The sequence below is a fragment of the Lissotriton helveticus genome, chromosome 3_1 (assembly GCF_964261635.1).
Source record: "Lissotriton helveticus chromosome 3_1, aLisHel1.1, whole genome shotgun sequence".
Taxonomy (NCBI): Eukaryota; Metazoa; Chordata; class Amphibia; order Caudata; family Salamandridae; genus Lissotriton; species Lissotriton helveticus.
In genome coordinates, this window is record NC_136061.1 from 1,816,508,534 (window position 1) to 1,816,531,657 (window position 23,124).

Below are 23,124 nucleotides of genomic sequence, written 5' to 3' on the forward strand. Positions count from 1 at the left end.
TCCTCTCCGCCATGGTGTTCATGGAGTAAGCACCTCCATGACACTGCCGGCGGAGAGGAAACTCATAATATGCTTGGCAGGACCGCAGCGGTCCCGCCAAGCATGTTGTTGCCTCCTGAACGCCACAACATCGCAAGGGGAACAGTGGTACCCTGGCACCTGCGGCAGGGCACTGGTGGTCCGACTGCCCTAATTGTAAACGGGCGGGAGGGAGACCGCTGTGCTCCCAAGAGTCTGGCGGTCTGTGGACCACCAAACTCGTAATTGAGCCATAAGTAAAGCCAAACTTCACTTACTCAGAGAAGAGCACAGTACATTGCACAAGGGTGAGTCCTGCCTGACAGGCCTGTAGAGTGAAGCCATGCTTTGCTTCCTCACAGAGAAGCCACAGTTCCATCTACAATGAGCAAAACCACGGTTCGTCCCACACAGTGCACCCATATAGAGGAACCGTACTTGTCTCCACAGAGTTCAGACCTTACCTAACATCCAGTGTTGCTCTGTGTAAATCATCTAGCCTGAACTTTGGCAGGAAATATGGTACACAGAGTCTCTGTAACCCAGCAAGAACACTTCTGTTGTGATGTATGTGGTCCTTTATGGGCAGGTGGTCAGCAGAAAGCATCTACACATGACATTCATGAAGGATGTTCACAGGTTTATTTTCTAAAATACATCCATCAATAAAAAGCTTTATCCATACAGTGGGAGAGCTCCAGAGAAGTGATAAGTCGTTAGAGCTTCTTGTGGAGAGACAAATAGGTACATGTTGCCATTAACCTCCAAAAAATCCTGCTCCCCTCCTCTGATCCACCAATTACATGTGCAGGCCACCACCAGACTGTATTTGGCTTTCATGCTGTTAGTGCTGTGCCAGGGTGTATTTGCCTTTCCGGTCCCAGGTGATGCCGATACGAATGTAGAAGAGGAGGAAGGAGGTGAGAGTCATGCCGTAGACCTACAGAGGGAAGATGAAAGGGAAAACAGGTGAATCACCATGGCTCGGGCAGGAGACGAGAATCAAAGATAATCTCATCTCTACTCACTGCCTCCACAATAAAACACCTTATCTTGGCCTGGCCATATCCCTGCCCTACTGGATTTCCTGTCTTCACGCGGTGATTACTGTTGGCCCTTTTCATTACTGTTTTCTAGATTGGTGTCCTTCTTTAGAGCTTGGCGAGCAATGGATGATGGCCCATCATGCTTAGAGATTTCGCCTGCCTGGCAGAACCTCTACCTTCAGAGGAGCCACTGTGGCTTCTCAGACAGCACAGCCGCCTTGCTGAGTAATCGCCTGTTTCATGCATTTGCTGAGCAAAGATTTTTGTTTTTCAAAAATACATTTCCAAACCGGGAGTTTATATTTCCTAGTTGGTCCTAACAGGCAAAAAAGTATATCAGAAAGACCGCCCTAAATAGGACAGACGGTCTGAGGTACTTATATTGACGGCCTGGTGTCCATGGGGCCCTAAGTCTAAGGTTTATCCCCAACAAGCAGCAGAGGAAACATGGTAGTTTGCACGACTAATAGTAAAGTTGGCGGACTGAAAGTTTGGCAGACTTAGTATTCACCATGTTTTTGGAGAAGTATCATCTCCACCAAACTCCACCACTTCCCTTGGTGACTCCACATAAAAATCTTAGTTAGAAATGTAAATACATTTTTGGTGCTAGCACACTCAACAAATGAAAAATAGATCCATTTTGAATAATTATCAACCAACTCACGTGTCTCATATTAGATAGCAATTGCCTGTAAGATCCTGAAAAGGCCATTGTAATTTTTTCTTATGAGGCACCTATTACACCTAAATGTCCATTGTGAGCATTTTTTATCAATATATTCCTCAGTGATACAGGTGGAATAAAAAGATCATGATCATGCCACGCATCAGTGAAACCTAAGTGGAAACTTTTATGTTAAGTCCTCATTTCATTTACTCCTGATATATTTCATAACCTCACATCAATCACATATGAAGCATGGCACTACACCTCAGTTAATCTCCTACCATACTCATGGACAATATCCATAACATCCAAAACACATACTATGTCATCCAACACGTCTTCAGTAGTATCTCCAGTCAATGGCATACAGGATAGGCAATCTGGCTTATAGTTTTTACCTTCAGGCATTTATTTTATCACACAATTGTATACTTGGAGCTTTTATAAAACCCTGACCAACCTGGCTGACCAATGCCATTTAGGCCTGTAAATCAAACGCTACTAATGGGCCTGGAGCACTGATTGTGCCACCCACACGAGTAGCCCTGCAAACATGTCTAAGACCTGCGACTACAGTGTTTCTGTGTGTGCAGTTTTAAACTGCCATTTCGACCTGGTAAGTTCACCCGCTTGCCAGCCCCAAACCTTCTCCTTTACTACATATAAGTCACCCTAAGATAGGTCCAAGGCAGCCCCATGGGCAGGGTGCAGTGTATCTAAAAGGTAGGATATGTGCTGTATTGTTTTACTTGTACTAATAGTGAAATAGTGCTAATTTCGTTTTTCACTATTGAAGGACTATCTCTCCTGTAGGGTAACATTGCTATTGTCTTGAAATATCTTTTAAGTGTAATTTCCCATTAGGAGCAGATAGAGATTAGGGCCTTATTTATGAAAAATGTTGCATCGCTGAGTGAAAACAGCGATGCAACACTTTACAGTGCGCGCTCCTTGCGACACCATGGATGCGCTTTATTTACTGTACGGCGCTCCATATTGCAAGGATTTACATATACGTCAGTATTCCTGACGTATCTGTAGGCGCAAAAGTGGTGCATTGCTGAGGTGTGTCTGAAAACAGAAGCAACTCCAGCAATGTTTCCTTTACATGGGGCAAGCCTGCTTAAAACACACACTCTCCTGCTGACATGCTGCTCATATAGTTTGGCCCTGTTGTATCGCGCACCGCACGATTTGGTGATGGGCGTGAGCTGTGTCCTCCCCTGCGCACGTGCTGTTAATTGGTTTTGTTAATAAACATTGGTGCGCATCCGTACGACGTCAGAGCCGCCACACGAGAGCACCGTGCAACATCTATACTGAGTGCTCGTTTTATTATTGCATGCGTGTGCGCCACAAGTAGCAATGCTGCAATGTCTGGTACCCAACCCTGATCAGCAGTGATCGGGTGTCCCCGACACAACATTTGGCGATGAGCCTGGTACAGAGACCACGAGACATCAGGCGGCGGCCGCACACATGTCTACACGTGTGTGGTGCTCGTGCCGCAGGAACAGTTAGTCCCACGGGCTGCACTGAGAAGTAAAGCACTGGAAGTAGAATGGCCCAGAGGTACGGCAGGGGAATCACTTGGGCTCTGGCATCAGGTTCAGTGAGAGGAGACAAGAGTCTTCCCTAAACAGGAGTACGCAACAGACTGGGAGACGGTGCAAAGTGCTGCTACAGCCTTTATACCCACACACTGCAGCTCGGACATAACAAGCGATATCCAGGGTAGCATGTCAGAGACACCAGCTGAGAGAACATGGCTCAGTTCCCGGCGATAGAGCCATTTGTGATAGAAGGCGCCCCATCGGCTCAAGCCCCAAGGTGTGCTCCTTTTCTTTGAGGCCACTCAAGTCGAAGATGAACAAAAGCATGCCATGATAATACATCTTGGTGGGAAGGTGATATACAAGATAACAAAATCAGTTGTGGAAGCAGCACCACAGACACACCTCACGCTCATTGCGGCCCTCAATGGCTACTTTGAGCCCATGGCTAACCAGGATTATGAACGCTTCATATTCCGACAAGCAAGACAAAAGCCTGAAGAGTCGCTAGATGCTTTCCACACGCGTTTAAAGGAGAGAGCGAGCACCTGCGGCTTCAGAGATGAGATAGAAGAGATCAGGGGCTAAGTCATTCAGGGGTGTGCCTTGGAGAAATAGAGGAAGCGAATCCTGGAAGAGTCAGGGAAATCACTGGCAGACATACTTACCTTGGGAAGAACTAAAGAACTTTCAAAAGTAAGGGCTACACATATGGAGGCCGCTATCCAAGCTCCCATCAAAACGGAGCCAGTAAATGTAATCACTCTGAAAACAACAGGATCACCAAACAGAACAAGAAGCCCACAAGCCAGATCATGTGGATAATGTGGAGGGCCGTCACACAGGCCATCAGAGTGCCCAGCGAGAGGTAGAAGGTGCCCGGCAAGTGGAAAAATGAACCACTTCATGAAAGTGTGCAGATCTAACAAAGGACAAGCAAAGAAGTCCCACGTGAATATGATCCCAGAGTTGCAGGAACAAAGAACAGCGCCAGAGCAGCCACACTCGTGCAATATCTATACTGAGTATTCGTGTTATTATTGAGCGCGTGTGCGCCACAAGTAGCAAGGCTGCGGCGTCTGGCATCCAACCCTGATCAGCAGCGATCGAGTGTTCCCGACACAACAGGCCCCTCACTGGTCTCACTTTGCAGCGCAGCATGTTCTGTGAAGAGGACAGGAGAAAAACAACGTAACCAGGAAGGTGCACTGAGAGAGAGCGAGTGTTTGTGTGTGTACCTTCTGTGAAATGCCACTAATGCAGCCTCTAGAAAGCCATTTGTTTCTGTGGCTCGACTCCGTTTCTGCTTCCTCAGAACATTTCGCACCCATACATTAAACAGATTGCGGCTGTCCGTGGCCCCCAAAGGGGGCCAATCCAGCAGGGCGGCCCTTTGGTGCCATTTCAGCACCACCCACAGCCGCTCTAGTTGTTGGAGGGCTTCCTGCGGGAGCCCAGCAGACAGATCGCCACTGTGGCATCCTTCCGGTGCGCCAGGTGGGGGAGGGCATATATACCTTCCCTGCCCCTCCTGGCGGCCTCTGTTTGCCAGCCTCGCCGTCGAGAGGGTCGTGTGCCGCCTATCATCTCGTCATCGTTATCCTTGGGCATGTTCGTGCCTCGTGCGCTCCCACGTGACATCATTCACGGTGAGTGCAGCACAGCCACCCCCTCCGCTCAGTCCCTGGTGTGGTGGGCCAGGACAGGGCCTGCCACGTGCGGTGTGGGCTGTAAGATAAAAGCACACGGACACCAGTTCACACTATGCCGGAAAGACCCCGAGCGGTCTTCCGCCCTGTTTATTTATACCCCGGAGCGAGCCCGCCCCGGGGGTGTGGGGATGCGTGTAAGAACTGCTACAAAGTATAGAGAAGCCCGGGTGGCTCTCTACATCCCTCCTTCAATTTAGTCTGCTCCTTCAGGCATGCATGCCGTCAGGGTGATGTCCATGCAAAGTCTCTTAGTCTCTGGCTCGGACCCGGGTTGGGTCGCAAGTTGTACCGCTGGCTCCGGACCATTGGGGAGACCGCAACCCCAGCCGGGGTTGCCTCCGCACTCTCACCACTCGAAGCAGGGCCCTGATGGTTGGCGCTGACGCCGGTGTCCTGATGAGCCGCTCCAAGTGAGCTCCCTCCGTGTTGTCCTGACGGTGGTGATCTTGAGAATGACTCCCCAAAGTCCAGACCGAGGTCCTCTATATCCTCCTGGTCTCCTGACGTTGGCGGGAATCTGTCCGGCCCAGCCGTTTTCTTGAAACATGATACGTTACGGGTTACCACCTGTCCACCTCGCCTGACAGTGACCATGGTCCCCTGAATCTTGTCTACTGTCCATGTCTCCAGCTCATAGGGAGTCCGAAACTTCCAACCTGGGTGTCGATCCCGAATCATCACAGTGTCTCCTTCTTGTAGCGTTGGCGGTTGGGCATGCTGTGCTTCACTCGCTTTTTGATTCGTGGCTCTCCTCCGAGCTTGGATGGCCTCTCCGTCCCATACCCCGGGGGTCCATGTGTGGTCGGTAGGGATGCCGTCCCGAGGTGCTCTCTTGAACAACACATGCGCAGTGCACATTTGGTGGTGCTATGTGGCGTCTGACGATAGGCACCTAGGAACTGGTCAAGGGCTGCTTCAGGGTCCTCCCCGCTGTCCACAGCAATCCTTAGAGCTCGGTTGAGTGTCCTCATCAGTCTTTCTACATCCCCGTTTGCCTGGGGCCAAAGCGGAGTAATCTTCCTGTGTGTGATTCGGAGGTTCTCAAGGTAGATTTGAAACTCTCTTCCTTGGAAAGGTGGTCCATTGTCGGACTTGATCTCCTCTGGGAGCCCCATGGTGGTGAAGATGCGGTTCAGAGCCTTCTTGACTTGGGGGAACGCAATTGAGGGTATGACCTCTACCACTGGGAATTTGGAGAACGAATCAACTAGCACGAGCGTGTGCCGGCCGTCCGGGAAACTCCCAAAGTCGATACTGAGATGTGTCCACGGCGTCTGGGGGGCCTCCTCCGTTATCACCGGTGCCGGCGCGGGGTCCCCGCCGGTGATGGTGCAGGCGTGGCAGGATCGTACCATCTCGTCTACCATGCTGTCCATGGCTGGGAACCAAACCTTGCATCTCAGACGGGCCTTGGGTTTGGCCATCCCTTGATGACCGACGTGTGCTATTGCCAGCATCTGACGCTGAAGACTCTCCGGCACTACAATCTAGTGTCCTCTGAGGATGACCCCTTCATCACTCACACTCAGCTCGCTCCTGACTTGCCACAGTTGCTGCCGCGAGTGGCTGACCTCCGGTCGAAGGCTCCGGGCCCCATCCAGGAAATGAGCCCAGCGATTGCCTTCTAGAGCGTGTCCGACGCGAGACAATGTTTCGTCCTGCGCTGTGGCTTCTCCAATCTCTTTCAGCGTCATCGTGTCCGGGCACGCGGCTTGTGAGATCATGTGAACAAATTCTTCCCCTCCTGGTCCGTCTTCGAGGGGGTGGGCCGGCTTGGTGACATCCGGGTGCCGGGACAGGTAGTCGGCGGTTGTGTGCTCCTGGTCTGAACAGAATCTTGAAGTTGTACCCCTGCAGCTGGACTGCCCAGCGTTCTATCCGTGGGGGGGCTAGTCGGGATGATCCTGTAAACAGGTAGTAGAGGCTTATGATCCGTTACCACGCTGAGCTCTTGGCCACACAAGTATAGGTGGAAGTGTTGGCACAACCATTTTATCGCCAGTGCCTCGCGCTCGATCTGGGCGTACTGGGTTTCTGTGTCAGTCAGGGCCTTGCTCGCATAGGCTACCGGCTTCCATTCTTCCATGCCGTATTCCTGTAGAAGTACCGCCCCAGACCTACCGGGCTGGCATCTACGATCAGTTCTGTTTTACGGCGCGGCTGGAAGTATGCCATCACTGTTTTGTCAAGAAGGCTTGCTTTAATGTCTTGGAACGCCTTGTTGGCTACCACTGTCCACTCCCACTTGTGGTCTTGCCGAGTGAGTGTTCTTAGGGGTTCCGCCAGAGCCGCCAGCTTGAGGATGAAACGGCCGCAATAAGTGGCCATGCCTAGGAAACTCCGCGCTTCCGTGGGAGTCTGCGGAGTGCTTGCAGTCCTGGTTGCCTTCTTGGGGTCAACTTTCAGCCCGTCTCGGGTGAATGTATACCCGAAAAAGTCAATGGATTCTTGGTAGAATGAACATTTTGACCGATGCAGGGTCAATCCACTTTCTGCCAGCCTTTGTAACGTCGCTCTCAAATGGGCATGATGCTCCTCGAGGGTGTTGGAGTAGACGAGGATATCGTCACTGAGGTTGATCACCCCGCTCAGACCTGACAACACCTCACGTATGGCGTTTTGGGACACCTCAGCCGCTGAGAACACACCAAAGCTCAGCCGCCGGTACCTTCGTAGCCCCAAGTGGGTCGAGAATGTGGTTATATAGCGGCTCTCCGGCTCCAGTTCGAGTTGATGGTACCCCGAGTTGAGGTCCAGCTTCGAGAACCATTTCGCCCCGTTCAGGTCGGCCACAATGTCGTCCATGGTTGGGGTAATGTGCCTCTCTCTCTTTACGGCTGCGTTGGGGAGTCTCAGGTCAACGCACAGCCTGATTGCCCCTGGTTGTTTCGGTTTTGGTGCCACGACCAGTGGGGATACCCAGGGGGTCGGACCTGACACTTTTTCTATTACCCCGAGATCTTCTAGCTTTTTAAGTTCTTCCTCTACTTGGGGCCGGAGGTTGAACGGCACTCGCCTGTGCCGGAGGGCTACGGGGCGCACAGAGGTGTCTATGTGTAGACGAAATTTCTTCCCTTTGAGTTTTCCCAAGCCTTTGAATAGTGCGGGGAACTCCTGCAGCAGACTGTCCGCATGTGACTGGTGCACTTGATTCGCAAAGAATACGAGCCCCAGGTCCTCCGCCGTGTGGCAGCTTAGAAGAGTGCTCTTCTTCCCTTCTGTGATGTGAAAACGTGCTTCCGTCGAGTATTCTCCATTTACGACGGTGGTGCTGATTACTCCACGCAATGGTAATGGGTCTGTACCCCCATAAGTGTAGATACGTGCGCTGGAAGGTGTAAGAGCGGGCTTAGGTGACATTTGTTCGTATTGCTCTAGTCCATAACATTGACGGACGCCCCCGTGTCTATGAGGGCTCTCACTTCCGTGCCCTCGATGGGGATGTGAGTACAAAATTTAAAATACTCCTTCAGACTTACAATCACAACAGCCCGGAAGTTTATCCCAGATGTAACATAGGCTCTCCCCTGTTTTGATTCACAGTCAACCAAGCCCCAACCTTTGCAAGTGACACAGGTAAATCAAAGAGAGTGTGTGTTGGACCGAATAAAAGTTGAGAGTGTCTCTTGGCAAAAGACTGACAGTATGCTATTAAATTTGTGTCTTACAGATTCATTGTGTGTGGTCCTGATGAGAATCCTTCGATCCTCAAAGGATTCGAAACGCGTCGACCGATTTTTGTTATTTGTGGTGTTTAATTATTGTATTTTTTTAGTACCTAGACCAATCCTCGTTTTTCCATTTCAAAATTTGATTGTAAATTTATAAAATATTGATGGTCTACATTATGATAAGGTTACAGAAATGTTGAACCTTCATTGAATGTATTAGGCTTCAACTGGAATCAGAATTAGGACTAGCAAATAGCCTTTCTCCGAAGAACTGAGTAACAAGTTCTCTTGCTCAATAAAAAAACCCACAAAAAACTCATTAACATCCCTGATTTCCCCAACCAATCCCATTCCCAATTCCTCTCCCATACCTGCTATTCATGTGTGTCTAACGTTTTATGTCAATTTATGTTGTCCATCACAATGTCTTATGTCTTTGTGAGATTGTTTCCCTAGAGATAAGCATCTAAATTACCCTCCTCCACTGTATCATATTCCTTAAATGTTCACTTAGCCCAATGTAGATCGATAAAAAACAAATTAAAATACAAAAATAGAAAATAAATCATGAATTTTGAAATAAAAATTTAATAAATTGATATATTTTCACAAGACAAGTGACTGAAAGAGTGGTCTTTTTAGATGAGCGATTGCTTGCTCATTTATGTGAGATAGGTCAATTTGTTGCACAGTACTGGCAACCAGTTTTGTTCACTCTATTTTTGGCGCAGCCTTACTGTGCTTAAAGCCAAACCCTCGTTGTTATCTTGCTCGATGGGGACGGAGCACATGGGCGGCGGTCTCCTCTTCGTGGACACTCTGCTGACGTATGAGATGACGTACACTTCCTCATCGTCGTCGTCTTCGTACCGTGGCCACCTTTCCTGGGCTTGACTGTCGGGGGGCGGCAGTTCTTGTTCTAGTGACAACTGTCGGACGCGCTGCGACAGGTGTCTGGGTCCATAAGTTGCACGGTACCTGGGGGCGTTCAGTCTGTATCTTCCGCCCTGGCAAACTGCTGCAAAGTGGTTTAGTCGGCCGCATTTCAGGCACGTTTTCCCTTTTGCCCCGCATGTCGCCGTCGCCGGGTGATCTTCTCCGCAATAGGCGCACTGCGTACCACGGGTGGGCACATGTTGCTGGCGACCGGACGGGGGCCTCCTTTGGATCGCATCAACTCTTTCTTCCTTGATCGGGGTTGTCTTGGCTGCTGCAGGCGTGGCTATCGGTGAGCGCAAAGCAATCTCCATTTCCTCCGCCCTTGCGTCAGACAGCTCGTGTGAACGGTCTAGAATCAAGATTTCATTTAGCGATATTCCAGGTTGCCGGAGAATGAGTTTTCTCAGTAGTTTTGATCGACACCCCACTATGATCTGATCTCTAATCTCTTCTCTTGGGTTAGTGAATGGGCAGGTGCTGGCCAGCCGGCGCAGTCTCGCATAGTACATGTCTACAGATTCGGACTCTGTTTGCTACGCCCTTTTAAATTTGAACTTCTCGAAGTTATTTTTGAGTTGGGGGTCGAAATGGGTGTTAAGCGCGGTGACCGCTGCATCGTAGTCGTCGTCTGGCCCAGTGTTGGGGAGCGTTTCGAAAAGGTCGTAGATTTCTGGACCTCCATACAGGATGAGGAGGAACCTCTTGGCCGTCCCGTCGGTCTCTCGAGTGCCTTTGAAGTAGAGGTTAAGCCTCCCAAGCCAGACCTTCCACCTCGGCGCTGCCGTTGCGGGATCAGCCGTTTCGCTGAACGGGGGAATGGGCGCCACGCCCGTGTGCGCGTGGCTGTGCGGTTGTGGAGCAATCACCACTGCTTGACCCTGGGCTCCTCCAGCCTGGCCGGGTGGTAGTGGTGCGGCCTGGTCCTGGCCACCGCCTGCGTGGCCTGACCCCGGTGCAGGGTTCGACATGGTCTAGCCTCTCCTGGCGCTGCTGCACGATCTGCCAGCCCGAAAAGTCTAGTGGCGTCCGTCCAACCACGGCCTCGTGGCAGCACGCGCTTCTCCGCGCTGTAAGGTGTGCCCTCTCTCCACGTGCTGGATCGGCAGGTGCAGGGGTGGGGAACAGGAAATCGCCCCGCAAGCGCTCTATTCCCTCAAGCGACGCGGGAAAATGTCCATGCCTGCCGTGTGGTGGAGGGGTCACTGCCTTTTGTGAGTGGTCTGGCCTCTGGAACCGAGGAACGAGCCACACAGGGAGGCGCCCGTGGCCCGTGGAGTTGAGGAGGCCTCTTGTCTTTGCCAATGCTTGACTACGGCTGTGTGTGGCAGAGTGACGTCGAAGATGGCCCCAGGGGCGTCGCTGCAGGTTGCCGAGCGGGGGGCGAACTCGCTTCGCACGCCTGTAAGGCCAAGATGCTTTGCGCTCCACGCGCTCTTCCTCGCCCCTCCCCTTCAGGCCCGGACTGAGCGGCCTGCTCCCCGTAGGAGGCGCGTGCAGGGCCAAGCGGGTTGCTGGGTGTAGTGCGAGGAAAGGGGGGGGCAGCGACAACTCACCCACGGCAGAGGAGGACACCCGGCGAGGCCCCGCCAGCTGAAGGTGCTCCCAACGGGGAGACGCGTGGGCGGGCCTCGAGCCTGAGCGCGGGCGGGGAGTGAGTAGCGGCCCGGCTCTGGAGCGATGCAGGTGGGCTCTGCGGCTCCGACGCTGCATGGTGAGGGCACGATCGGGCACGCGTGTGCTCGGACCGGCCTCGTCGCCAATGTGGTGGGCCAGGACAGGGCCTGCCACGTGCGGTCTCGGCGGTAAGATAAAAGCACACGGACACCAGTTCACACTATGCCGGAAAGACCCCGAGCGGTCTTCCGCCCTGTTTATTTATACCCGGAGCGAGCCCGCCCCGGGGGTGTGGGGATGCGTGTAAGAACTGCCAGAAGGTGGCTCTCTACACCTGGGACAGTCCCAGGTTGTACAGAGGCCATGGCACGGTCTGCCATGGGTGGGGTGAGAGCTCTTTGAAGGCACTTTTGCCCTAGGAAAGCGTATGCCCCTCGGGGGCAGTGCGGGGCTTTGCGGTGTGAGTGCGCATGGGGGTCAGGGGGGGCTGGTTGAGGTTCCTCCTCGTGCTGCCCATGCTGGGCTTAGCTCTGTGGGGGGTGACACGGCCCGCTTGTAGAGAAGGAGTGTGAGCATTTATGTTTCTTGCGCTTGTCCAAAGCCACCAGAGGCGCGGTGGGCTGAGCATTTAAGGCCAGTGAGAGCGCGTCGCCTCCTGGGCTCCCCCAACCTCTGGGGCTCAAACGTGCAATCGGAGACTGCACGGAATGGCCATGGGTCAGTGCGGGCTCCTGTGCTTACTGCAAGGGGCGCCAATGCACCTGGCGACAATTGCCCGGCCTTTGCCAGGGATGCAGTTGGGCTGGTGGGGGGATGTGGAGCAGCTCCCGAGGCCAGCAGCGCCATCCCGTCCACTGTTCCAAGTTCCTGGTCCAGCCCCTGTGAGCAGTCCGCTTGTGCGGTACCTGTGAGGGTTGGGACCCGGGGGCAGGACAGAGTGGGTGTCCATGTCCCAAGCAGCAGCTGAACAGGCCTGCACAGCCAGCGTCAGGCAGAAGAGTGTTCGCTCCTCTCCAGTTCCTTCCCAACACGGCTTAAATGCCCCTTCTACCTCCCCCACCTCTCTCCGCTCCCAAGCAAGGTGCCCGGGCGGCTGTTATCAAGTTACCTTGGGACAGCACGGGAGTGGCGAGTTCGTATGCAAGGGAGTCCATGCGGTGCTCGCATCTGTGAGTGGAAGCGTGGCCCTAGGGTAGGAGCTGGATCCCTCAGTGGTGTAGCCAAGAGGGGCCAGTATGTGCCACGAGCAGCCTCCTTCCTTTTGTTTCCCCTTGAAGGGACCCGGTGGTCCCGACCGCGTGGTTTGCCGGTATGGGGTTGAGGCAGTCCCGTAGGTACTAAGTTAAGGTTGATGAGATCACCGCCGTTGCTTAAGATTGATGATGCGGGAGTTGGGGGCAGGCCAGGGCCAGCGGCCGCCACATTGATGTACTGTTTTCCCGGAGATTTGGGGCAAAAAGAGCGCCAGGTATGGGGACTGCGGCCTGGGTGTGCCTGGGCCCAACGGGGTTTTTGGGGATGCTGGGACAGCCTGCTGTGGGACAGCCAGGGCCCCGGGATAGTGGTATGGACTTTGTTGGCTTTACTTAATGTGGGGGCAGAGGCCATGCGGACGGAAAGGGGGGGGCGCCTCCTGCCCAGTGCCAGCGGAATAGAGGATGGCCTCCCTCAATGCTGTGTTTTGGGGCTCTTCGGCGTCACTCTCCCTTGTGTTTACGTGGGATGATGTTACCCAGCGTGGCAGGGGGAACGGCATGTTAGGGAGAGTAATGCAGGATGCCTGTGGTCCCTGCAGGGGACCCCGTAGGAGGGCAGTCCCTCGTAGTACCTTTGAGGGAGCCGGGCAGCAGGACCCTGGGGGCGGCGCGGGCAGGCCGCCGGTGAAGGGGCGTGGGTTCCAGGTATAAAGGGCTCCCCCTCCTCACCTGCGTCCTCATTGCCGCTGCTCCCCCTGCCAGGCAGGTCACGGAAGGCAGGTTGCCTCCAGGCCTCCAATTACTAGGCCCATAGGTAGCCCCCCCTCCCTCTCCCTCCAGGGCTAGGATCCACCTCCCTTACATTGATTCGATCCCCAACGCCGCGTGATGACTCTGGTTCTGGCGGATTACTGACTGACGGTGAGTGTAGCGCTACCCCTGTGCGGTGTCGGCCGGGTTCGAGAAGGTGGGGCGGTGGAACAAAAACTGCTACAAAACATATGTACGGCCAGTAAGTGTGATTCACCCCTTCACCGGGAGCAATGCAGGGATCAGTTAGACAGGACAAAATGTTGATATGAATATGCGCCGCCGAAAAGGGCGTCTGTAATTTGTGTGAGGTGTGGAATAAACTAAGTTTGCCAATCACTGTGTTTTATTTCAGGCACAAATGTGTGGGTGATGGGGCACTCCTATGTCGCAAGAACTGCAAGATGGGTGAAAGCAGTTCCGTGGAAATATGGTTTCAGCAACACCATTATATCCTGGGTTGGAGTGCCGGGAATGCACTGGGCTGATCTAGTAGGAACACTGCGCAGAACTTTAAAGAATGGTAGAGCACGGCCCAACATCTTAGTGGTGCACCTGGGGGGAATGATTTAGCAACGGTAGGGAAGAGGCGCCTGTTGCAGGAAATGAGGGTAGACTTAAGCACATTAAGCAGCGAGCTGGGCCCTTGCGGCATCTGGTGGTCAGAGATAACACCTAGACCCATATGGCACGGAGCTAGATCGCAAGAAGCACTGGAAGTAGCCCGCAGGCGAGTAAACGCGGCCATGAGGAAATTTACGTAAATGCGGGGGTTGGGTTTTATTAGACACGGCCTGCTGCATGCGAAATCTATAGGTTGCTGGGATTCGGACGGGGTTCACTGGTCCAAGGTAGGCATGGTGATATTCTTGCTAGACCTAGGGGAAGCGCTAGAAGTAGACGGTTGTAGGTAGAAATAGTGGTGGGGGCTCTGGGTGCAGCAGCAGCCACACCCAGGGCTGTGGAGGAGTTATAGGGCGATCCCACAACAGGAAGGCGCAGGAACAGGAACTGAAGCCTTCAGGATAAGCACACGCGTGCATACGTCATATATGCTCTATGGGGTCCTTCTTGGGAACTTGGAGTACGACGGCGCCCCGTTAGTCCTTAGGGCGGTTGTAAACCTGAGCAACCGGGGGCTTGCCATATTTAGCTCCGCCAGGCTGGAGAAGGTGTGAGTCACTCTCCCTTGTTCAGTGGGCGGAGTTATGGTGGACGTTAGGTTCACCGGTGGGAGTGTAAGTGCTCCCAGGGTACATCACCGGGCTATGGCCGCTGGTGAATTTTGGCTAAACTTCAGGTGCCCAGCAACTAGGGGTTGCGGGGCGGATAGGGATCGCCTGTAAGTTAACCTACCTTTTATTTGTGTTACAAATAAACCTGCAACTCCTTTTTCCAAACATCACTGTGTTTGTGTCTTTTGTAATGTGCGGGTTGCTCTCTGGGGCGGCGTAATGATAAAAGTACTATGCAGGATGCCCGTGGTCCCTGCAAGGGACCCCGTAGGAGGGCAGCCCCTCGTAGTACCCTTGAGAGAGCCAGGCAGCAGGACCCTGGGGGCGGCGCGGGCAGGCCGCCGGTGAAGGGGCGTGGGTTCCAGGTATAAAGGGCTCCCCCTCCTCACCTGCGACCTCTTTGCCGCTGCTCCCCCCGCCAGGCAGGTCACGGAAGACAGGTTGCCTCTAGGCCTCCAATTGCTAGGCTCATAGGTAGCCTCCCCCCCCATCCCTCTCCCTCCAGGGCTAGGATCCACCTCCCTTACATCGATTCCCCTCCCTACCGCTCACCCGGAGTAAGGGTGTGAAGTGGGGGGGACTGTCATAACATTTGTCTTATGTTGCAGGAGGAGTTACAGGGCGATCCCACAACAGGAAGGCGCAGGAACAGGAACTGAAGCCTCCAGGATAAGTACACGCGTGCATAAGTCATACATGCTCTAAGGGGTCCTTCTTGGGAACTTGTAGTACGACGGCGCCCCGTTAGTCCTTAGGGCGGTTGTAAACATGAGCAACCGGGGACTTGCCATATTTAGCTCCACCAGGCTGGAGAAGGTGTGAGTCACTCTCCCTTGTTCAGTGGGCAGAGTTATGGTGGACGTTAGGTTCACCAGTGGGAGTGTAAGTGCTCCCAGGGCACATCACCGGGCTATGGCCGCTGGAGAATTTTGGCTAAACTTCAGGTGCCCAGCAACTAGGGGTTGCGGGGCGGAAAGGGATCGCCTGTAAGTTAACCCACCTTTTACTAGTGTTACAAATAAACCTGCAACTCCTTTTTCCAAACATCACTGTGTTTGTGTCTTTTGTAATGTGCAGGTTGCTGTCGGGGCGGCGTAACGATAAAAGTACTATAGGTAATGACGGCGCGGCCCACGTTATTAGTGTCCCAGTCGACCAAAACTTGGCATCACTAACTGCAATTACGGCGCTGCTTAGAATGCCAGCAGTCAGCGTCCCCGGGCCCTCGTCCTGGGCTCTTTGGGTCCGAATATATACAGCATTTACACAGAGGTTCTCCCAACGCTCGATGACCCGGCAGTGCGTTGCTGTACAGGATGCGAGGGGTCTCGTTGCGGTATGCAAGGTCGGATTTAGCAGGGGTTGCTCCTCCAAACAATTTGGAGTTCAATCTGTGCTGAATTGCTTAATGTGTAATACCTCGGAAGACCCCTCCTTGGGAGTAAATTAAATAAACAACTAGTATGTATACGCCTGTGAGTATTCTGTTACGATAGGCAGACATATAGCACAATAAACATACCCGCCAACAAGCAAACCGGTTAGTGTTAACAATGTTTGTCAACAGCAGCACAAGCATTAATAATTACTATCTATTTTGCTGTTAATTAGGATTTGAAATTATGTATATGTTAAAATGTAGCCTAATAACCTTAGCACCACCAACTACATAAAACGTGGGGATTAATGTAATACTGCTGCCACCAGGTGTACACCCCCCCACCAATATTTGGGTGCTTCTCCAGCTTGGCAAAGCAGGGCGAAATCGTGCCATCACACCTCCATGATGTTATGTGTCATACAGGTTTATGTGGCGCAGCATTGTTTGATTGTTTAATGTGACGCAAGAGCTAGTCCAGGATGTTGTCAATGCCTAACAATACATGCTGTCTTTGCCACCCCCGAGACTATCGTCAAGTGCAGCGAGTGGAGGCTGCAAGGGCAGGCTAACAGCCGAAGGCAGGCAGGAAGCGGGACAGGGCGGCAGACGCACAGAGGTATTTTGGGATGACAAACTGAGTGGGAGGAGCCTGTTGTGGGGGGGACATCAAGGGTGGATTGGAGACACAGCCTTTACATTTAGGCAAGGGAGTGCCGAAACTAGGGGGCACTGTAGTGGCAACCGCAGGGACTTAACCTTCCCAATTCTCTCACAAGGTTAAGGACAACTCGCCAAAGCCCCGATCAGGAGGGTGGACAGGGACCACCGGGCCACGCAAGGCTCGGAATCTGAAATTGTTGTGTAGTATTGCCCCTCAAGCGCGCAGACTTCCCTCCGCTCCGATCTGTTCTTCCAGCGTCTGTTCAGGACTTTAGGGTACAAAGAATGAAGAATTGAAGTAAGTAACAGGGGATGAACGGGTTGGACATGCGGGAGGGAAGGGGAAGCTAGCCGCTCGGTGGCCCAGCGGTATGGTGACACCCAGTGGGCAGGGCGGGACAAGCATTTATGTTCTTCTCTCCCCCCAGGGCACGCATTGACAGTGTGCTCGACAATCCGGAGCCATGGACAGCCAGGGAACCCCCGCCCCACTGTTCTCACAAATCAGCTGTCTAGAGGAGTCCCAGCCCAGCATGTCGCACGAGGGACTATGCGAAAACTTCATGGCCATGGCCAAAGCTAAAGGACCGGAATGGGCTCAAGGTTTCCGCGACGCTAGACGGCAGGAGGATTCCAGGGTAGTGGCCGACATTCTACCTGAGACTCAGACGGGCCTCGTTGAGCAGGGACCCCTCAGTTCCAAGAGGGTATGCAAGCCCACCAACCAGGACTTCCCCATGGACATGCCCCCGGTGAAAGCCAGGGTAGTGACCACCCAGCGAGAACCAGAACCCACTGGGGGGCCGGCAGCCTTACCGAACACTACTGCAGGGATCGAGAACTTTGTGCAAATGGGTAAGGTGATGGACAATATGCTGATGTTGATGGGGCAATTTTAGACGCGGCTAGACTCCATGGCATCGGCGCCTCCATTGCTGCACCATCTTCTCCCCCACTGAACCCCTCAAGGCAGCAGTGGGACCCCGGCCACTCGTCACCGTGGCACCCTTAGCCTCAGGGCGTTGTGGTAAGTGCCCCAGGAGACCAAAGAAGGCATATGGAGACGTGAGTACGTTGATATCCTGAAGTTACTCATGCATGGGGCAGCAGGGGCAGACCCTAGGAAGATGGGGGGGAAAGAGGAGGAGATGAAGGTGAGATACCAACGCTGGCCCGAGAAAACAATTGAGAACTGGGTTGAGGCATTCACCATACTGTCAGCAGTAATTATGGAAAGTATTCGGAGCAAGGGGAGGCTTTAATGCAGTATTCACACACCAAATAGCAGGAGGCTAAATCGACTGGAGGGGTCGGTTAGTTCGACTACGACCAAGATTTCCGCAAAAGGATGGCCATATGCCCGGAGTTAGGGTGGAACCAAAAAGAGACCCAGCTCCAGGTGCAACACATGTGTAAATTCACAGCGGAGCAAAAAGAGGGGGCGAGCAAGACTCAGAAAGATTGGGATACTCAGAAAGGGACCAAGCAGGCTGGGAAGTGCCCGTTCAAACAGCCTTTTCGAGGGAGCCAGGGAAGGGGTCAGAAGCAAGGGAGCAGGAAATTTAATTCCGGTACCTGCAGGCTGATTAACGTAGGGTCCTGCTCCTGGGGTAAGGCCTGCAAGTTTGCCCACAGCTGCAGCAAGTGTGGGGCCCCGCACCCGGCTGTGTCTAGCCCCCGCCTTACACTGGCATACAAGATAACCAGTAACAGAGAGGAAGCAGAACCGCCTGCAAATTGTCAACCAACCCCATCCCCATCCCCCTTTCCCACCCCGCTCACCCCCCCATGCTGGTGAGCGCAAGCCTGCCAACCTCTAATGTCAAAGGGCCCACCCCCATCATTTTACAGAACATCCTCCCCCTGCTCAGGTCCTATCCCATCCACAAATACAGACTGCTTCTGGCCCAGGGCTTCATAGAAGGGTTTAGGATTACTTACCAGGGCCCCTTGTCAAGTCAACCAGAGACCTGCCGGGTGTAGTAAGGGAGAAGGTCCGGAAGGAGGTGGCCCTGGGCAGGGTAGCGGGTCCCTTCAGGCACCCCCCCCTCCTGGAGCATTTCCTTATCTCCCCACTGGGGGTGGTCCCCAAGAAGCAGCTTGAGGCTTACAGTTTGATCCACCACCTGTAAAACCCTGAGAGCGACTCGGTGAACCACTGGTTACAGGAGGGGTCTTGTACAGTCTCCTACTGCTCCCTAGACATGGCAGTGGACATGGTCAGGAGAGCAGGGAAAGGGGCATAGCTGGCCAAGACGGACATTGAGTCTGCCTTCCACCTACTCTCAGTTCACCCTGCTAGCCAGCACCTCCTAGGTTTCAAAAGGCAGGGCGAGTTTTTCTTTGATCACAGCATGCCCATGGGCTGCGCGGTGTCCTGCACGTTCTTTGAGGCCTTCAGCTCCTTCCTCCAGTGGGCCCTTTCCTGGGCCTACGGGACTGATGGAGTGACTCACTACCTAGACTTCTTCCTGTTAATCGGGGGTGTGGGTACCCAGGAGTGTAGCGAGGGGTTTCAGTGCTTCCAGTCTCTGGCGGGGCACCGGTCTCCCTTGCCCGGGTAAGACTAAGGGTCCTGCCCAGGTTCTCACGTTTTTGAGCATTGAAATGGACACCATCAAGGGTGAGTCCAGGCTCCCTGCCGAGAAGGTGGAGGATCTGAGGCAGGATATACAGGCGTTACTGGGCAAGGACAAGGTCACCCTGGGCGCGGTTCAGAGCCTCCTGGGGAAACTGAATTTCGCAGCCAGAGTCATCCCAGCAGGGAGAGTATTTTCAAGAAGGCTAGCTAGGGCCACGGCTAAGATACATAAGAAACACCACCTTGTAAGACTAGGCAATGGGCTGAAGGTGGACCTCTCAATGTGGTCCGATTTCCTACTTGACTTTAGTGGGACAGTCATATGGAGAGCCCCCTGGGCATGCAGCCCCGAGCTGTGCCTTTTCACAGATGCAATAGGGAGAGAGGGTTTCGGTGCCATAATGAGGAGGAATGGTGTGCACAGAAGTGGCCCAATGCATGGCGGCAACGCAAGATAACCTCAAACATAACGGTACTCGAGCTGTTCCCCCATCGTGATTGCCCTGCACTTGTGGCACAAAGCATTGGCGGACAGGAAGGTAATTTTCTGGTCCGACAACATGGCGGTGGTGCAGGCGATCAATGGGCAGTCAGCAAGGTGCCCCATAGTGTTGTGCTTATTGAGGGAATCGGTCAGGGCTGGCTTGTGCAACAACATCGAGTTTAGGGCTAGGCACATTGAGGGGGTCAAGAATGTGCCAGCTGACGCTCTCTCTCGTTTTCAGTTTCCGAGAGGCTTGGCTGCGAGCGAGAGCGGAGATGACACCCTTCCCAGCACACCTATGGTGCATCCTGCAGTGGAGCAGCGGCTGTGATTGCTGGGGGAACGTTCCTTGGCACCAGGGACCAAGAAGAAGTACAAGGCCCAGCTTGACACATTTCTAAGCGTTACAGAGACCCTGAGCACAGGCTCACTGGCCTTAGGCCAACAGGTTCAAGCTTTTGTTTTATGGGTTGAAGACCAAGGGAAGAGCCACTCGTGGGTCTGTGGCCACCTGGCAGCGGTGAATCATGACATCAAGCTGAAGGGGGGCAGGACCCAACCAAGTCCTTGATCAGAGTGGCTCTCAAGGGATGGGCCAGAGATGAGGTTAGGACTCCGGACATGAGGGGCCCCATCGGCTTCCCCACCCAACAAGGGATGCTAGATCTAGTACACCAGGTTACCGACTCACAATTTGAGGCCAAGTTATTCTCGGCAGCCTTCTGCCTGGCATTATTTGGGGCATTCAGGATGGGCGAATTGGTAGCCAGGTCAAATACAGACACGTCTGGCGCCGCCTTGAGTAGCCAGGATGTCAACCTGACTGACAAGCTAGTGATACATACCAGGAGGTCCAAGACCGATCAAACAGGGCGTGGGGCGGACATAGTCCTTGAACCGCTAGGAGAACCCAGGTATTGCCCAGTGTCCATAGTTAAGGACTACATGTCCGTGCGTCCGGCAGCACAAGGGTACTTCCTGATACATGCAGACTTGGGTCCCCTGACTAAATTCCAGGTTGACCTGATCATGGCTGCCTGCCTGAGTCGCACGGGCCTAGCCTGCCCAGACAAAATGTATTCCAGCCACTCATTTAGAATTGGGGCGGCTATGGCGGCATTCATGGCGGGCATAGGGCTGGAAGGCATAAAGAGGGTTGGGCGCTGGCAATCGTGATGTTTTGAGCGTTATATCCGCCCTTGAAGGCTCAGCATGTAAATATAATATGAGTGCAGTGGTTTGTAGTGTTTTGAGAAGTGTGATTAAAATAGATATTAAACAAGTTGGTAAAAGATAGTGTCCGTTTATTCACCAGGTTCCCGAGTGTGGGTGATCGGCCATTCATACGTTAACAGAATTGTTCAGTGGGCTGCAAGCAGAAATTGGATGCAGGGATTCACACAAATGCAGTTTGTCTGGATGGGCTTTCCGGGAATGAGACGGAGCAGCATAAGGAACAAACTGGAGCAACGGTTGGCTCTAGGGGGCGCCCTGCCCAACATCTTGGTGATCCATTTGGGGACAACGACCTCATTCCCATGGGGAGGGGGGCACTTTTACAAGCCATGAAGTTTGACCTGGGGGAAATCAGCAATTGCCTGTGACAAAGCGAACACTGGTGATCAAAAATCATCCCTCGCAGAATTTGGCACGGGGCCAGGTCCAGTGAGGTGTTGAAACATTCATGTAAGAGAGTCAACGGGGCCATGCGTAAGTTCACAGACCAGAGGGGTCTGGGTTTCGTCAGGCACGAACTGATTCAGTCCAGAGTCGAGGGGTACTTTGAGAGGGACGGGGTCCACTTATCTCTGGTGGGGATGGACCTGTTCCTACTTGACTTACAGGAGGCACTGGAGATAGCAGGTTGTAAGTGACAGTGTAGCTCGCATGTGAGGTGCTCTGTCATCGATGGTAGCCTCCTTCAGAGCTGTGGTGGAGTTACAGGGCGATCTGGAAGCAGATGGGTACAGTAAGGGTACCTCTGTAGCAGACCGGTACAGTAAGGGTACCTCTGCTCAGCACAATAGGGGTGCCAGACCAGGAGCCTCAGGGCAGGTTCCTGGAAAACCGTGACGCTGCCCCGTTAGTCCTTCAGACGGTTGGGGTCCTGACCAACCGGGGGTTTGCCCTGCTACGCTCTGCCCTGAAAAGATCGTGAGTAGAAGAGACCAATGTGTCACGTGATCCAGAAGAGGATCAATAAGGTAGCACGGACGGGGTGTCCCCCAGCGCTGGCTCACCAGGCGGGCGGGGCAGCATAGGTTGGCACAGCTGCCCGCCCTTGAATCGCCCGTAAGATAACCCACATATTGCATACTCAGGTATGGAATAAACCTGCAGCAATATTTTCCCATTACAAAGTTGTCTTGTGTATTCATTCATTCTTGCATGCTCTGACTAGGGGTGGTGGGAGAAGTTGCCGTTAATGGCACTATGCTTGAGGGCTCGTATTTATTTTATTTATTTATGCATTTTTATATAGCGCGGACTTTACCCGAAGGCGTCAGAGCGCTTCACAATTTGGAACAGAAATGAAACATAATGAGAAACATTACACAAGAACAGATTACAAAAGCATACGTTACGTTACATAAGGTAATAGTGACAATTGTGAGAGTCACAACCGTGATTCAGTCTCGGGGGTGGGGGCGCTGATGTACTACAGGGGTCTTTTGCATTTAAATGCATGTAATCGTTATTTAAATGCAAATTCAAGATGTGTTTTTCCTATAGAAGGAATTGGCGAGCTTTCCTTCAAAGACCTGCACCCAATTGACATTTAAATTATGTGGGATACTTTTCATGGCTGTTCCATAACATGGTATTAACACACAGCAGGATGCATTTACGCCTGTTTTATGCCGTGCTGTAAATATGTGCAAACAGCTCGCTGGGAAACAGTGGGAGCGCAGTGCATGTTCTCAAGGCGCTTTTCGGGCAAGTGCTTCCCTCCTGGGATTTCGTAAGCAAAAGTTTGCATCTAGAGCAGCGACACTAAGCGTGACCATCCCGTACACACCTTTCTGCAAAGCGCAAATAAGCTGTGTGTAAAATCTGCTGACATACATTTATTTACCTCTAGTAGGAGAACATGGACTAGTGCTGCGACATCATTTCCCCTCTGGCCCGAGTAAGTCATTCATTCAATCAAATAACTTTATTCGATCAAAAGGCGATAAAAGCATATGCATATAACAGGTGAAAGAAAAAAACAATCAGTAAATACTAGAACAAGAACACAAAACGTTAGAGAAATAATAAAGCAAATTAAAAAACCATCACAACAATATAATTCAGCAAAACGAACAATCAAGGGAATTTCTCTATTCATTCATCATTAGCAGCAGAAGCAGGAACTGCACACAGTAATGTTTTCTGGCAGCCTGCCCGCAGAAACTAGCGTTTGGAGCCAGGGCCTGAAGAAGGCAACACTACACTCCCATTAAGAAATGTGCTTGGTTTCCATTTACTTAATTGACTACTTTATGCACAAAAGGTTTTACTGCATCGCTACGGTTAATAATACGTTCTCTTCATTCCAGTGCCTAATATTG

At 52.8% G+C, this 23,124-nt stretch overlaps 1 protein-coding gene across 1 annotated transcript in view; it reads right to left on the reverse strand.

Moving 5' to 3' along the window:
- Positions 1 to 643: 643 nt before the first annotated feature.
- Positions 644 to 23,124, reverse strand: part of TSPAN32 (tetraspanin 32) — a 526,327-nt gene continuing 503,846 nt past the window's right edge. The window contains exon 12 of the mRNA XM_078682734.1: positions 644 to 958. Within this exon, the coding sequence (XP_078538860.1) occupies positions 863 to 958 (96 nt within the window). The 3' untranslated portion in view covers positions 644 to 862. The remainder of the gene's footprint in view (positions 959 to 23,124) is intronic.